This window comes from Oratosquilla oratoria, chromosome 24 (assembly GCF_046742065.1).
Source record: "Oratosquilla oratoria isolate Oo_2021 chromosome 24, ASM4674206v1, whole genome shotgun sequence".
NCBI classification, from domain to species: Eukaryota; Metazoa; Arthropoda; class Malacostraca; order Stomatopoda; family Squillidae; genus Oratosquilla; species Oratosquilla oratoria.
Window position 1 is genome coordinate 9,058,907 of NC_134800.1, and position 15,773 is coordinate 9,074,679.

The 15,773-nt window shown below is 43.5% G+C and overlaps 2 protein-coding genes across 3 annotated transcripts in view; one reads left to right on the plus strand and one right to left on the minus strand.

Annotated features, from left to right (window-relative positions):
• LOC143038433 (uncharacterized) lies at positions 1–13,210 on the plus strand. The gene is made up of 2 exons (XM_076207620.1): positions 1–9,044; positions 12,703–13,210. The coding sequence occupies exon 1, from the start codon at positions 6,750–6,752 to the stop codon at positions 7,188–7,190; it is 441 nt and encodes a 146-aa protein (XP_076063735.1). The 5' UTR covers positions 1–6,749; the 3' UTR covers positions 7,191–9,044; positions 12,703–13,210.
• The window catches only part of LOC143038432 (uncharacterized), a 65,814-nt gene that overhangs the window by 525 nt on the left and 49,516 nt on the right, over positions 1–15,773 (minus strand). The gene's annotated exons all lie outside the window — the stretch shown is intronic.

Genomic DNA, 15,773 nt, shown 5'->3' on the forward strand with positions numbered 1-15,773 from the left:
AAGAGAAAGGCAAGACCTTGTAGTGGAATCTGAAGGTAGGGTGAAGGAAAACGAACTGCTGCCTTGCCTTCTCATAGGGGGCGAGGTTCTCTTTACCTGCTAGAAATACCATTTTTAGATCATCGAGCCCCCAGTCTTCTCTTCTGCCTCAGAAAAGGCAGAAAAAATATTGTGGCACTCTGCAGCAGGTTGCACAAAAACCAACTCTTGTCCCAATATCTCCCACTAGTGCCCCTGGTAGTGATTCCCATCCAGGAATTGCCTAAGGAGTGAGGCACTGAGAAACTAATTGTATATTCAGCCACCGACAAGTTTTTCCCACTAACAAAGGAGGACAGAGAGAAAGGTAGTTGCAGTGGGAAGCACTAAGAAAATGACCGTGATGAATGAGGAAAACGGAAGAAAAGAAAAAATGACATGAATGGAGTTGAAGGAGCATTGTGGGTTTAGGACAGGTAGGGGCTGCGTAGATCAGATTTTTGTGGTAAGGTATATATGTGAGAAAGGTTTAGGAAAAGGTAAGAATGTTATTTGTGCCATTGTGGGTTTGGAAAAGGTTTATGACCGGGTAGGTTGGAATGCAGTGTGGGAGGTATTGCAGATATGGGAAAGCTGTTGAGAACAGTCAAGAATTTTATGATAGTAGTAGCACCTGTGTTCAAATTAGAAATGGAGAGAACGAGTGGTATGAGGTAAAGGTGGGACTTTACCAGGAATATGTCATGTTGCCATGGATATTCAATTTATACATGTGTAGGTGGTGTAAAGGTAAATTGCAAGGGTAATAGGCCGGGGATTGGAGATGGTTAAAGAAAATGGGAGATAAGCCAGTTGTTCAATGACAGCAGAATTGGAGGAGGGATTAAGGAAGTTAGTGATGAAGTTTGAGGAAATATGTGAAAGTAGTAAGTTGAAGATGAATGTGGGTAAAAGGTAATGAGATATACAAGAGGAGAGGATGACAGCAAATTGGGAGTGATTATTAAGGGGGAGAGACTAGAGGAAGTGGATAGCTTTAGATACTTGGGGGTGAATGTGGTGGGAGAGGGAGGTGGAGATAGAATGTAGATTGAGAGGAAGTAAATGCCTTGGATTAAAAAGTGTAATGAGAAACAGACATTTGGGAATGGATGTTAAGAGGAGATTGTATGAAGGGACGATTGTGCCAACAGCACTATGGGGCAGAAACATGGAAAATAAGAGGGGGTGAAAAAAGGAAGAGTTTAAATGTGTTTTGAGATGAAATGCCTAAGAAGTATGGTGGGGGTTACTAGGCTGGATAGCGAGAAACATAGGTGAGGAGGAGAGTGGGGTTGGAAAGGGAGTTGGGAGATACGGTTGATGAAAGAGTATTGGGATGGTTTGGACAAATGGAAAGAACAAGTGAAGAGATGGATGGATGGGACAGTAAGGGCATGGGGAAAGAGGAGAATGTTGAGTAAGGGAGAAGAAAGAAGATAAGGGAGAGTGGAGAATGGTTGAGTATGGATGCTGCTAATGATGCATGGAAGGGAGGGTGGGGGAGTGAGTGAATATTTTTATGTAACCCAAAGGGATTTCTCCCTGTCTTCTGTTTTTCTGCTTGAGGGGACAGAGAGGGGGGGTCACCAATTAAATGAGGCAGCCTTGCTGTGTCTTGCTGCATTGCTTCTGACCCAGGGCAATGGGTAAGATGTAGGGATGACCTGTCATCCAGGATGAGCCAAGAAAAGAGGGGTGGAGTATGTGGGGAGGAAATGGATGGGAGTGGATTTATGCCTTTGACTACCTCCCTTGTAAGGGGGGGAGCCCTTGGTATATGTAGGTATGCACCCAAAATCAGAAGTATAAATCCACTCCCATTCACCACCCCTCCCTCCACCTTTTCTTAGCTCCTGGATGATGGGTCATTCCTGCATCTCGCTGTCCTGGGTCAGAAGCAATGCATCAAGGCCACCTCATTTAATAGGTAATGCCACCTCTGTCCCCTTGTGCAGAAAAAGAGAAGACAGGGAGAAATCCCTTCAGGCTTCATCAAAATATCATTCACAGATACTCCTTCACCCCCAATCCTGCACACACTCCCTTGCATGACAGCATCGTCCATACACAACCATTCTCCACTCACCCATATCTTCTGTCTTCTCCGTTCTTCAACACATTCCCCTCTTTCCCAATGCCCCTTCTACCCCATTCATCCATCTCATCCTTGGTTGCCCCCTCATCTTCATTCCTTCCACACCTCTTTTACTAATCTTTATTCTTTCCATGTGTCCAAACCATCCCAATACTCTTTCATGTACCTTATCTCCCAACTCCCTTTCCACCCCTACTCTCCTCCTCAGCTTCTCCTTTCTCATTCTATCCAGCCTAGTAACCCCTACCATATGACTCAAAGCATTTCTTCTCAAACACATTTAAACTCTTCCACTCTTATGTTCCATGTTCCTGTCACATCAGTGCTGTCGACATAATCACTCCTTCATACAATCTCCTCTATGCATCCATTCCCAAATGTCTATTTTTCATTACACCTTATAATCCTCCAAAGGATTTACTTTCTTCTCTCAATCTACATTCTACCTGCACCTCCACTTCCTTTCCCCCCCCATCAAGTATCTAAAGCTATCCACTTCTAGTGTCTCTTCCATAATACTTCCAATTTGCTGCCATCCTTTCCTCTTGTACATCTCATCACCTTACTTTTACCCATAATTATCTTCAACTTCCTTCTTTCGCACACCTTCCCAAACTCCATCATTAATTTCCTTAATCCCTCCTCTGATCCTGCCACAAGCACAGTGTCGTCAGTAAACAATTCCCACTTTTCTTCATTTTCTTTAACCATCTCCAATTCCTGGCCCATTACCCTCACATTTCCCTCTCACACCACCCCATCCATGGTGAAGTCCCACCTTTACCTAACCACTCACTCTCTCCATTTCTAACACAGACCCTACTACTCTCATAAAAACTCTCGACTGCTCTTCACAGCTTTCTTCCTATCCCATATATCCGCAATACCTTCCTACCTACCTTGTCATAAGCCTTCTCCAAATCCATAAAGGCTAAAAAAAAAACCATCCTTATCTTTTCCTAAAGCTTTCTCACATGCCTTACCACAAAAATCTGATCCACACAACCCCGTACCTATCAACAGTTCCTCACCAATTACTCCCTCTTTTCCTCTCCTAATCCTCTCAATCAAAACCCATAAGCCTTCCCAACTACACTCAACTGATCCCTCTGAAACTACTTCACTCACACTTGTCCCATTTTACCTTGTAAAGTGGAACTATACAGGCACTCCTCCAGTCCTCTGGCACTCTACCCTCTTTTAGGCAAACATTCAACAACCTCACCAGCCAGTCCATCACTGTACCTCTTTTTTAGACACTCCGTATGACACTCATCCAACCAAGGTGCCTTACCTGATCTCGTCACTTTAATAACTGCTTTCACCTCATCTATTCTTATTTTTCCTCAATCATCTCCAATTTTCTTAGTGCTTCTCACTGCAACTAACTTTCCCTCCCTATCCTCCTTCACATTTAGCAACTTCCTAAAATAATCTGCCCACCTTCCTCCTACTGCCGTCTCTTCTATTATCATCCCTCTATCTGCACCTTTAACTTTTCTTCTCTGATTCACCTCCCTTTCCTCTCTTGATTTCCTTCCAAAACATATTTCTATTACTTTCAATTTTTTTTTGTCATGCTCTTATCCCATTTCATATCTGCTTTCCTTTATCTTATGATTTGCTTCTCTTTTCTTTGTACCTCTCATATGATTCTCTCATCCTATTTTGCAACCAATCTGTAAATGCTTGTTTCTTTTCTTCTACGACCTTTGCTTCATTGTGCCATCACTCACTAATCTTTCATTTCCTCCATCCCTCCTTGAAACATCCCTATTCCTCCTTCACTCCTAGTTCTACTGTATCCTACACTCCCTCCCACTCTTCTCTCAACTTCTTGTGCTCCTCCTTTTCTTTCTCATTTAAGCAGTTTACTCTAAGCACCTCTACCTTCTATCCTTTTCCTCTTTCTTCATGTATCCTTCCACCATAAGTATATCTGATATTCCCCACTCTCTCCCCTTAGAATATGTACATCTAAAACTCTTCATACTATTTTCCTGGTTACAACTATATAGTCAATTAAAGCCCTACCTACCACCCTCTCCCATGTGTACTTGTGCTTGACATTTTTTCCTGAACAGTGTTTGCTATCTCCATGAACTCTCCAATATGATTTTTTCCTGGAACTCCACACTTACCAACCACTCTGTGTTTTGGTTTGTCTTCTATCCTAGCATTGACATCTCCCAATGCCACTACATTGATATTTCTCCCTAAACCCTCTATGATTCATTGCCAAAAATAACTCCCTTTCCTCCATACTCTTCTCTCTACCAGGCCCATATGCATTTACAAAGACCCACATCTCTCCTTCCCAGTTTCACCTTCATCTGTATTAACCTTGAAGAAATCTCATTCTTCTCCATCATCTCTTCACTCCTGACACCCTCCTAACAACACTCCCAAACTTAAAATTGCCCTCCCTTTCAACTTAGTTTTGCTCAATGCAAACACATCCATCTTCTCACATACTACCTATATCTTCCCTGTTACTCTCATCAGAAAACTCAAACCCTCTTATGCCTTTACATTCTATAGGAATCCCTTTTGGAGCTACAGAGAATAGGATGCCTAGTCCCATCCCTGTCCCATTTTTGTCACCTTTTACAACTCCCAAACTTGGCATATTTTTGGGGGGGTCATCTGCTCCAAATTACCCACCATCTCACCTACAGGTCAAGGGGAGTCCAGGGCTCCTGTAGGGTCCACTTGGACACCACTCAGGCCAACAGTACAGGCGCCAGAGGCCCAAAAGCAAAAAACGGGAGGAAAGCTCCCCTCCCGAACTTTAGGGGTGCCACGGCTACGACCTTGGGCCCAGGCTCCTCGCGTCTACCTCGCCGTCCACTGTGGCTAACTCTCCCTCAGGGCTACGTTTGGGCCAAATCGGTCACCTGCCGATTTTGGCCAAAATCCATGGGTGCCCCTTGTAGATTTTAAAGGGTAATTTTTGTCATCTGCTCCGATTTACCCACCGTCTCACCTACAGATCGAGGGGTACCAGGGCTCCTGTGGGGTCCACTTGCGACATCGCTCAGGCTAACAGTAAGGGCGCCAGAGGCCCAAAAGCGAAAAAACGGGAGAAAAGCTCCCCTCCCGAAATTTTGGAGGGGTGCCACGGCTACGCCCTTGGTCCCAGGCTCCTCGTGTATACCTCGCCGTCCACTGACTCTCTCCCTCTGGGCTAAATTTGGGCCAAATCGGTCACCTAATTTTGACCAAAATCCAAGGGCCCCGACCAGCAGTAACGCTTCCCATACAAGGGCCCTTCCATACGGCCGACAAGGCCCCTTTTCATACTAGAAGTGGCAACGTCTCCGCCCTGTGTAGAGAAAGACGCTGCCCCTACGCCAGTCGATACCCGTCTGTCTTCTCATGCGCACATCACGCTCCCGTGTACGCATAACCCAGTGTTTAATAAACGCGCAAATCGCCCCACCCCCCGCGTTTCACTGTTGCCTTCCTTTGTATGATTGCATGCAAACATGGCGCAGTGAGTAGGATTGCTTGCAATTTGCAACAGTAAAACAGGGACCGATACACGAATCGGTGGCGCGTATGTAAACGAAGTACCGACGAAACTGTAATAGGCGACAGTGTACATGCTGGACCGTGAGTGCAGTGCCGTGCAGCAATGTGCATGCTGGACCGTGAATTGCCGTGCGACAGTGTGACGCGCTTTCGTGGACACGTAGTGGTGCGAACAAAGGGGCCTTTCATCCCACTCCCCTGGATACTGAGCCTCCCGGCTAAGCCCAACCCCCTGCGACCGCAACCCGTGCACAGAGCCCTGATGACCCACGCTGGCCACGCCCACCCAGCCAAGGAACCCGTACAATGCCTCAGCTCCCTCGCTGCAGGAGGTAGAGACCAACTGCCGGTCATACGAGGCATTGAGGATGAGTCTCGGATGTCAAGGAGGAACCGCACGCATGCCAAAGTGCTCCACGTCAGGCGCACGCACTCCCGCACCTTCCGTCGGGAAGGCTGACCCCTGCGCCCGGTGTCCGACGGCTCCTTATGTTGCCTGACATAGGGGCGGACATCACGGGGATAGGCACTCGGCACCTAAGAATGTTGGGAATATTCAGAGCCAGTTTATAGCCGGCACTCTCGGCGCCGACATATCTCACATGCCCCCCGCAATGGGACACTTCCAGGCTACATTGAAGGCCGGAGACAGGGACTGTATCGCTGACATACGGATTCACGATGGGTCCAAAACACCCCCTCCGCTCATTCGGCTGCTGTCGGGAGTTGGCCATAGTCCCGCCCAATTTCCCGAAGCCTATCCTGGCGGTGACATACGCGAACTAACGCTACCCGTTGACGGCTCACCAAACGCCGCTCGCGACTATTTCCCCTGCGTGCTGGTCTCCAAGGATGACCTTCAAACTGCCCCCTAGGAAAGATGGTGCCCCCACCCTACCCATGAGAATCTACCTGAAAGCCGAAGCGGTGCCCCTTGCCGCCCATACGCCCAGGCCGATTTTCGTATTTCAGGATCAAGTGAAGGAAGAACTTGACTCAATGGTGCAGCAACGTATTATCACGCCTGTCGGTAAGACGAGCACTGTCACCGCCGCTCGTACGGGCGCCCTTCGACCCCGCCCTACCAGTGGTACTGCAGATGGCTGCGTCGTGCCTCTACGGCATCGGGGACGCCCTCCTCCGAGACCACGGTCAGGGGCAGTTACGTCTCGTCCAGTGTGGCCCGCGGTTCCTGACGGACGCTGAAACCCGATACGCCACTATCACTGGAAATGCTTGCCGTCACCTGGGCCGCGTCCAAATGCAAACCATATCAGTTTGGATTCCACCACTTCACGCTGATGACGGACCGCATTGGGAGTTCCAGGAAGCCCTCTCCGCCGATGGGGAACTGGCACTGTACGACCAGCGCATCGATCCCAACATCCGGTGCCTCCTCCATCCCTCCGAAGACGCCGCCCCCGTCGCGTCCCATCCTCGTGCGCGGATCGCCCCGCACCGACTCGCGAATAGGCATACCTCTTGCGATGGTCCTGCGAGCGCGGTGGGTGATAGTATGTGCTTTAGCATAGGATACTAGCATAGGGCAGAGTACCATAGTGTCGGGGTGCCCCAAACATCAGTGACGCTTCCCGTACAAGGGCCTTTTCATACGGTCGACAAGGTCCTTTTCATACTTATACTAGGCGTGGCAACGTCTTCGCCCCCTGTAGTGAAAGACGCTGCCCCCACGCCAGTCGATACCCGTCTGTCTTCCCATGCGCATCTCGCGCTTTCATGCACGCATAACCCATTAATAAACGCATAAATCGTCCCCCAACTCCCCGCGTTTCACCGTTGCCTTCCTTTGCACGATTACATGCAAACAAGTATCTCTTAATAAGATCAGGGTTGCAGCCACTGATTGTAGCACTTGGGTCTGTTGATTATACTAATAGCAGAGATTGTTATCCTTTATGGACAATTGTTCCAGAGTCTGTGGATGTGGACAGCCTCTTATTCTGCTTATAAGGAGCTTTTGCAAGGTGTGTCAGCTTGATTTTGGCAGGACTGTTGCTCCCTCCTTGTTACGATTCATGTTATACTGTGTGGTGGCTATCCAGTGAGGTTGGGTTTAGGATGGCTATGTTTAAGGCCCCTTTCATAGTACCTTCCAAATTTGGAATGAGCAGAGCGAATCCTGAACAAGGCTGCTCTATTGTGTAAGCTGCTGCTGAGCTGTGTTACACCCAGGTCCTACTACAGGGTGATCACTGGGCTTATATTGCCTCCTGTGTGGGTTATGACTATGGATTTCCAGAGATCACTGCCATCATACACTAATGCCAGAGGACTTATGGTTGATAGTTGGAAGAATGAAGACCAAATGTCAATCTCCTAGAGGAGTCTAACCCAGGGTCATCAACTGCGAGGTGGTGGGGCAGCAAATGGTTTCCCTTCATCCTGCTTTGAGATCTAACATCCTTCCTCTCAGGTAGTACGCAAAACTGAGAGAACAGGAAGACTTTGAAATGGGATTTAGAGCAGGAAAGGGAAACCTAACCCCTGGTGAAAAGAATACTAAGGATGCTTGCTTGGAGGACTCCTTGTTGGACATGAGGTGAGGATAGAGTTCCTAGGCAAACTTATAGTGTTCTATGGGTTAGAAATTGTGATATGAAGGTGGGCATAGCTTCTTGAATTCCTAGGAGGTAGTGTATGTAGGATCCACTATTTCCTGGCTGTTGTATGCCTTTTCCAAACCAAATTATACAATATTGACATAATTGTTCACAACCAGAGAGCAGAATGTTGTTTCTGTTTGCACTAGGATGTATATGGCAATAGGCCCAATTCAGAGACCAGCCCTTAGGGCTGCACTTCTTTGTGGAGGTGAGGTTATCATTTTATCTTGCAGGGGAGCAATTGAGTTTGGTGAGGTGATGAATTCCTCTTCAAGTCCTCTTCTATTTCCTGCTGGTGGAGAAGCCACAGACAAGCAGGACAGAGCATCTCAAAAGATACCAAACACTGACAGTCACCACAAAAGAAAATATCTCAACCCAAACACAAATAAAGCAAACAACTTACATTACAAATATTTACATACCACCCCAAAATCATCGCCCTGAAGCTACATCTCTAAACTTAAACCTTTCAACTTGCTAACTAAATCAAGCAATCTAAATGCCCATCACCCAATCTGGCTTACCAAAAACAGCATACTAAAGATGACACAATTTACTTGGGCAATTCCTCAATATAAACATATTAAACTCTACTTAAAGCTCCTTACTTCCTCCAGTCCCTCTCCTTGGTGAGTAGCCTATGCCAGGTGTGCAGCTGTAACCAAAGCCATTACCTTTGCCCTTTGAATTTGGACTGCTGGGGCAGGTAACAGTTACTGCTGGGAATTGGAGAGAAATGTTGGATTCAAACCCACAACTACATGAAGGTGAGACCAGCACACTTTCAATTATGTCTTCAGTGCAAACCATAACTCATCTCAAACTCACTGTCACCCTTTCCCTTTGTACATATCAACATTGTCTACATTTACTTTTAGCTTTCTCTTCTTGCATAACCCCCAATATTTGCTGTTATCTGCCCCAGCTACAAGCACGGTATCATCCACAAACAAATGGCTCACCTCCCACTTCCTTCTACTTTCACTTACCATCTCCAAAACCCTGCCCATTACATTTACCTTTATTACCACCCCATCCATGTACACGGTGAACAATCACAGTGACATTACATAACCCCACTTTCACTTCAAACCTCTCTCCATTCCCTACCCTAAGACAAGCTATAAGGTAATGTGGGGAACAATTTCACTATTAGTGGAATAATATTTCTTAAAACTTTTGAGGCGAAAGTACAATCTGTACAAAATCAACTTCAACTCTATGGGGGCAACCCATACTATGTGTGGTGCAACATGTACAATTTGATACCTCATATTGCATCTAAAATGTAATTTCATTGAACTAAACATAATTTATCTTAAGAAATCACAGAAATTAAAACAAAAAACAAAATGTAAAACTGGGGGTACCCCATACACCTGATCAGCCTGCCACAATGAATTTTGAAATAATTCCTTAGCATTAATCAACGACCCTATGTACTAAAAATGACACTACCACATTTGTTAATGTTCATATTAACTGACAATGCTTTAAATGTATAAAAACAGCAAGAATAGTTTCAAAATGATATTTGGATAAAAGAAAAAAGTTTCACCAATTTCTCAGGCACTATTTTCTATATGGTATATTATTTCATCATTTTCTCAATGAATCAATGCTTTTTTATGTTTTATCACTTATTTTGTCAAAGAAAAAAAAAAATGTCTGTACAGGTTATCCTCATATGCATGGCCTTTGACAACAACAATTTTTTCCTTCACACCTCCAGGAGTCATTTTTCATTTGTTTGGCTACTGTTTTCACTCAAGACTACATTAACATGATTATTCTCAATATTCAAATATATAACAAATGAATCACATATTCACAATCATGGGACACTATATTAGGAACCCAAAAAATTACATCAGACCTTCAAAAAATCATAAATCTTATCTGGTAACCACAATGAGAGAGCAGGTGCCAAATCGAAATGGCAGTGTTGCGGTGTATCTTGATCTTCCTCAGAGCATATCATCATATGGCTGATAATTTTTTCTCGGGAGCAACTGTACATGTCACTCCCATATACAACTTGGCCCCACATTACCCTATTTCTCACATAAAATTTTATTGTCTTCAACAGCCTTTCCCTTATCTCATATATCCACAATTCATTCAACAAAGCCTTCCTGTCAACTCATATGCCTTCTCTAAATCCAGAGGCTAAAGAAATCCTTACCTTATGCCAAAACTTCTTGCTTATCTGCTTTACTACAAAAATGTTGTCTATGCACCTTCTTCCTTCTCTAAATCCATTCTTTCCTAATTATTCCCATTGTTCTCCTAATCTTCTCAACATATTCTCATATATTTTTCTCACAGACTGATTCCTTTTCTTTTGTATAGTGAACTATACAAGCACTCTTCCATACTCCCCTTAAGCAGATTTAACAATCTCACTATCCAATCCTCTATAACTGTTCCTCCCTTTATCAGACACTGTGGGACACTCATCTAACCCAGGTTGCCTTGCCAGTTTTTATCATTTTCAATGTTTTTTGTCTCTTCCTATAACCCTCTCATTTTCTTGAACTATCAGTCATTTTCCTGGCATCTCTCACTGCCACACTTGATCCCTACCTAACCTTCTCCATATTCAACAAATCCCTGAATTACTCAATTAATATCTGTCCGCCTACATATTTTTCCTTTTCCCGTCTACTTGACTCATTCCTCCCTCACTCTTTACTTTCTTCAAAGATATATTTTTGTTCTTTTCAAAATTCTCTATCAAACTCCTACCCCTCTATGCCTACCTCATGGATTATTTTCAAGTATATCTGATTAGGGAGGATGGATGAATTTTTGTTAAGGGGGATTGGGGTGTATACTGAAAGGGAGTTCAGGAGTCCATATTTTTCAGAGTAATTTTTTATAAGTAGGGTTTTGGATAGTAAGGGAAGGGATTTTGGACTCGTAGAGATGAGCTTGAGGTTAACCAACAATCATTTATTCTGGCAGTCTAGGGAGGTCTTAAGGAACAAGGTAAATGCATATAGCAGAGCCATACAAATTATGTTGCTCTTTGATGGTGGGAGAGGGTGGTACTTCTGTGGATCTGGAGCATGGAGTTGGTGAAGGACTGAAGTGGTTTTCATATAGTGAGGCAGTGCAAGTTGTGGTGGGTAGTCAGGTTGGAGGTGAAGTATTCCAAGTGTTTTGGGATATGGCTGTCTTAATAGCCTTTTAGAGGTGTGGAGAATACAGGTGTGATGCTTTTCAACATATTGTGTTACTTGCACTGTGGGGTCACACATAGCAGGGAGTGGATGAGGAGTGGAAATGAATTATAGGGTACAGGAAGTGAGTAAATGTCTAAAGGGGAAATGAAAAATGTCACAAAAAATAGGCATCTGGTGATGTGTTTATATACATACCACTGTATGATGGGGCCATTGTTTTGGTGTGATATGGTGGTTGTTTTTGGGTCATACCTTTGGGGGTTAGTGAAAGACTTGTTGGTCATTGTAGTTCTAAGTCTTTCATTGTGCTTACGTATCATTTTTGGGAGGAGGATGTGGTTGGATAAGTCTGAACTTAATAGTACTCATTCATTCCAGGTGAGTCTGGAGGGGGCATAAGAGAGGCCTTTGAGACTTGCATAAGATTTGGTGTTGGTGTGCGTAGCTGGCAGTGGGGTAGGGTGGGTTTCTGCTTGTTCCTCCAGTTTGGGTACTATGGATAGGGGATATTTCAATTGTTTGGAAAAGGGTCTGTTGGCACCTTGCAGTAGGGAGTTTACTAGTGTGATGTAGTTGACATACTCCATTATATCTATGGGTTCTCTCAGAAATCTAGATCTTTTCTTAGGGTGAGAGGGTTTGTGTTGGGCTGGGTGAGGGGAGCGGATGGATGGGTTGCATTGCGGTGGACTGGAATGGGCAAGATGTTATACTAGAGGTTCTTGTACTTCAGATGGGAACCGAGTTTGGGGTTTTGGTGGTCATTTGGGTGGAACTATTGCGAGAAGGGGGATTCATCTGGTGGACTGTGGGGCTTCTACATATGTCACTCCAGGCCCAATCATCCTGGATCATCTTTGGGCTTCTCTGAAATGGATGCATTCTGAGTCTTTGAGACTGAGGACTTCTTTTCAAAATTGGTAAACTGTACAATTTGAGGATGATACAAGGTGATCTTGATTACATTTTGTACAATTGGCTGGGTTTGAGCACGGGGTATCATGTGCAGTGTGTCCAAAGCACATGCAGTGGTGTGGGCATGGGTAGTATTTCTTAACTTCATATTTTATGTAATCTACATTTTGATAGCTTGGGAGCTGGGGTTGACTGAAGGTCATTATCAATGAGGGGATATTAATCTTTATACCATTTATGGCTTTCTCAATTCAACATACTATTATTCTTTCCACTACTTCTGTGTGGTATCATAATGTTGAATTGTATACTACTTTCACAGAGGTGGTAAATATGTGATGTTTGGATTAGGGTGACCAGGGAGGGCATTAAAAAGGACTGCTCAATCATACAGCCTGCTACCACACTGCAATGCCCCTTAACCCACTACAGAGTGACCACTGGGTCTATACTGCCACCTGAGTGGGTTGTGACTAAGGACTTCTAGAGATCACCTTCTCCTGTCCTCACCATCACACACCATTGCTGAAGGGCTTTTTAGTGTGAAGAGGAAGAATAAAGTTGTTAGTGGGAAGAAAGCTTGATAGTGACTGAATATAAAGTCAGTCTCAGTTGCTGCCTCAACTTTGGATTTGAACCCATGGGCACCATCTGGGGTGGTGAGACTTTTTTTTTTTTTTTTTTCTCCTATTTCTGAATCCCATTTTGAGATTTTGCTGCAGATGAAACAGAGAGGGCTGCAAGACTCTAAAATGGGATTCATAATTGGAAGGAAAACCTCACCTTTATGTGTGTATACATATTTATATAATAAAACATGTATACTTGAATGATCCTTTTCATAAAATAATTCTTTTAATTGCTCCTATATTTGGACACTGCTTCAAAAATTGAACTGAAGTCATATGGTATGTTTGTTATCAGCTCACAAGTGGAAAATATCCCACATGTAAGTGCCCTGTAACTTTTTTTTTTTTTTTTTTTTTTTTTTATGAAATTGTGGTCATAGCCCCATTGGAGAAATGTTAACAAAGGCCTATAAACAAGCAGTGAGAAAAACAACTGAAAAAAATAGTAGGAACTTAAAACATGTTGCAGATCTGGTTAAATCCATAATATGTACTAACTTTAAAAATAATTGTTTACTCAAAGGGGCTAATAAAATGAATGGAGTGAAAATTCTTACTACTAAAAGAACTATGTAAGAACGGATAACCTTTCATTGGCATGGATTAATGAAAAATAACTGGCCAGTAATAGTTTTGGAAATGATTTGATTAATTTGGTTTAACGTCACAAATTCCCCCCTATCAGGAGGCTAGGATAGTGCCCCTTACAGTGGAATTTGTAGCATAGCAGTCTAAAAAAAATCAGATCACTTTTTGGCATATCTATTTAGTTTTTAAGTGTGATTTTATGCATTATCATTATACAGGTTTAAATGTGCAATATTTTCAATTACAATGTTTTGCAATAAATGTTTTTTTGGGGTTTGTAAGAACACTGAATTGGGCTGAACTGGAAAGGAAATTACAGAATAAAAAAAAAAGATCAACATATATGTTTTTCACTCATTTGGTAGATACTTATGATACAAAATCAAGGTATTAAAATATCTTTATAAGGTGTCAATTTAAGATCAATCACTTTTATTGTATTACTACAATCTGGAAACTCCACTGTTGCACCATCTTGGAAAATATCAGCTGCATTCTCAAAACCTATTGAATTTTGGAACTGTAATCACTGCGTTATACTTATTAGACATACGGGAACAGAACCAGTCTCTGTTTTGAAGTTTTCAAATAAATCATCTGAATGAAATTAACTAATTTTGATGGGAAATGGGAATCTGTAGATAAAGGATATTTCAGTTGTTTGGAAAAGGGTCTGGTGGCACTCACAGAAGGGAATTTATTAGTGTGATGTAGCTGACATACTCCATTTCATCTGCCTGCACTGAGTTTCCACTAAACCCAAAATAATTTGCACAATAGCAAATAATCCAAGTTAACAATTTCCAAGGAGGTTTCCTCAAGGATAATGTGGATGAAGGTGAAACTGGGAAAGGAGATGTAGGTCTTTGTAAGTGCATATGGGCCTGGCAGTGAGAAGAGTATAGAAGAAAGGGAGGCATTTTGGATATATTTAAATGAGTGCATAGAGGATTTAGGGAGAAATGTCAATGTAATAGTACTGGGAAACCTTAATGCTAGGGTAGGAAATGGTCCAATTGATGGAGTGGTTGGGAAATGTGGAGTTCCAGGAAAGAATCGTAGTGGAGAGTTGATGGTGGAAATGTGTCTAGAAAGAGAGTTGATGATAGCAAATACAGTGTTTCGGAAGAAAGTCAAGCATAAGTACACATGAGAGAGGGTGGTAGATAGAGCGTTGATGGATTATGTAGTGGTAAATAGGATTATGATAGGAAGAGTTAAGGATGTACATGTGCTATGGGGAGAGGGTGGGGGAATATCAGATCATTTTTTGGTGGAAGGTAAGTTGAGAGTGGAGGATAGATGGAGAAAGAGGAAAGGGACAAAAGGTAGGGAGGTGCTTAGAGTGAACTCTTTAAAGGAAAAGGAAAAGGAGAAGGAGTACAAGAAGAAGCTGAAGGAGGAGTGGGAGGGAGTGAAGGATAGAGTAGAGCTAGGTGTGGAGGAGGAATGGGGATGGTTCAAGGAGGGAGTCACAAAGTGTGCAAGGATGGTGTGTGGAACAAGAAGGACAGGAGGAAATAGACGGAAGGGTAGTGAATGGTGGGATGAGGAAACAAGGAAGGTTGTAGAAGAGAAGAAGCGAGCTTTCACAGATTGGTTACAAAATAGGACGAGGAAGTCATATGAGAGGTACAAAGAAAAGAAAAGAGAAGTAAAGAAAAAGGTAAAGGAGGCAAAGAGGAGAGCAGATGTGAAGTTGGGTAAGAGTATGAAGTAATAAAAAGATGTTTTGGAAAGAAATTAAGAAATTAAGACAGGAAGAGGAGGCGAATCAAGTAGAGAAGAAAAGGTAAAAGGTGCAGATGGAGAGATGATAATAGAAGAGAAGGCAGTAAGGGGAAGATGGGCAGAATATTTTAGGGAGTTGCTAAATGTGAAGGAGGATAGGGAGGGAAAGATAGTTGCAGTGGGAAATGCTAAGAAAATGAGAGTGATGAGTGAGGAAAATGGAGGAGAAATAAGGAAGGATGAAGTGAAGGCAATTGTTAAGGTGATGAAAGCAGGTAAGGCACCTGGTCTGGATGGATGCCATGCAGAATGTCTAAAAAAAAAAGGAGGTACAGTGATGGTGGACTGGCTGGTGAGGTTATTTAATGTTTGCTGGAGAGAGGGTAGAGTGCCGGAGGACTGGAGGAGTGCCTGTATAGTTCCACTTTACAAGGGAAAAGGGGAC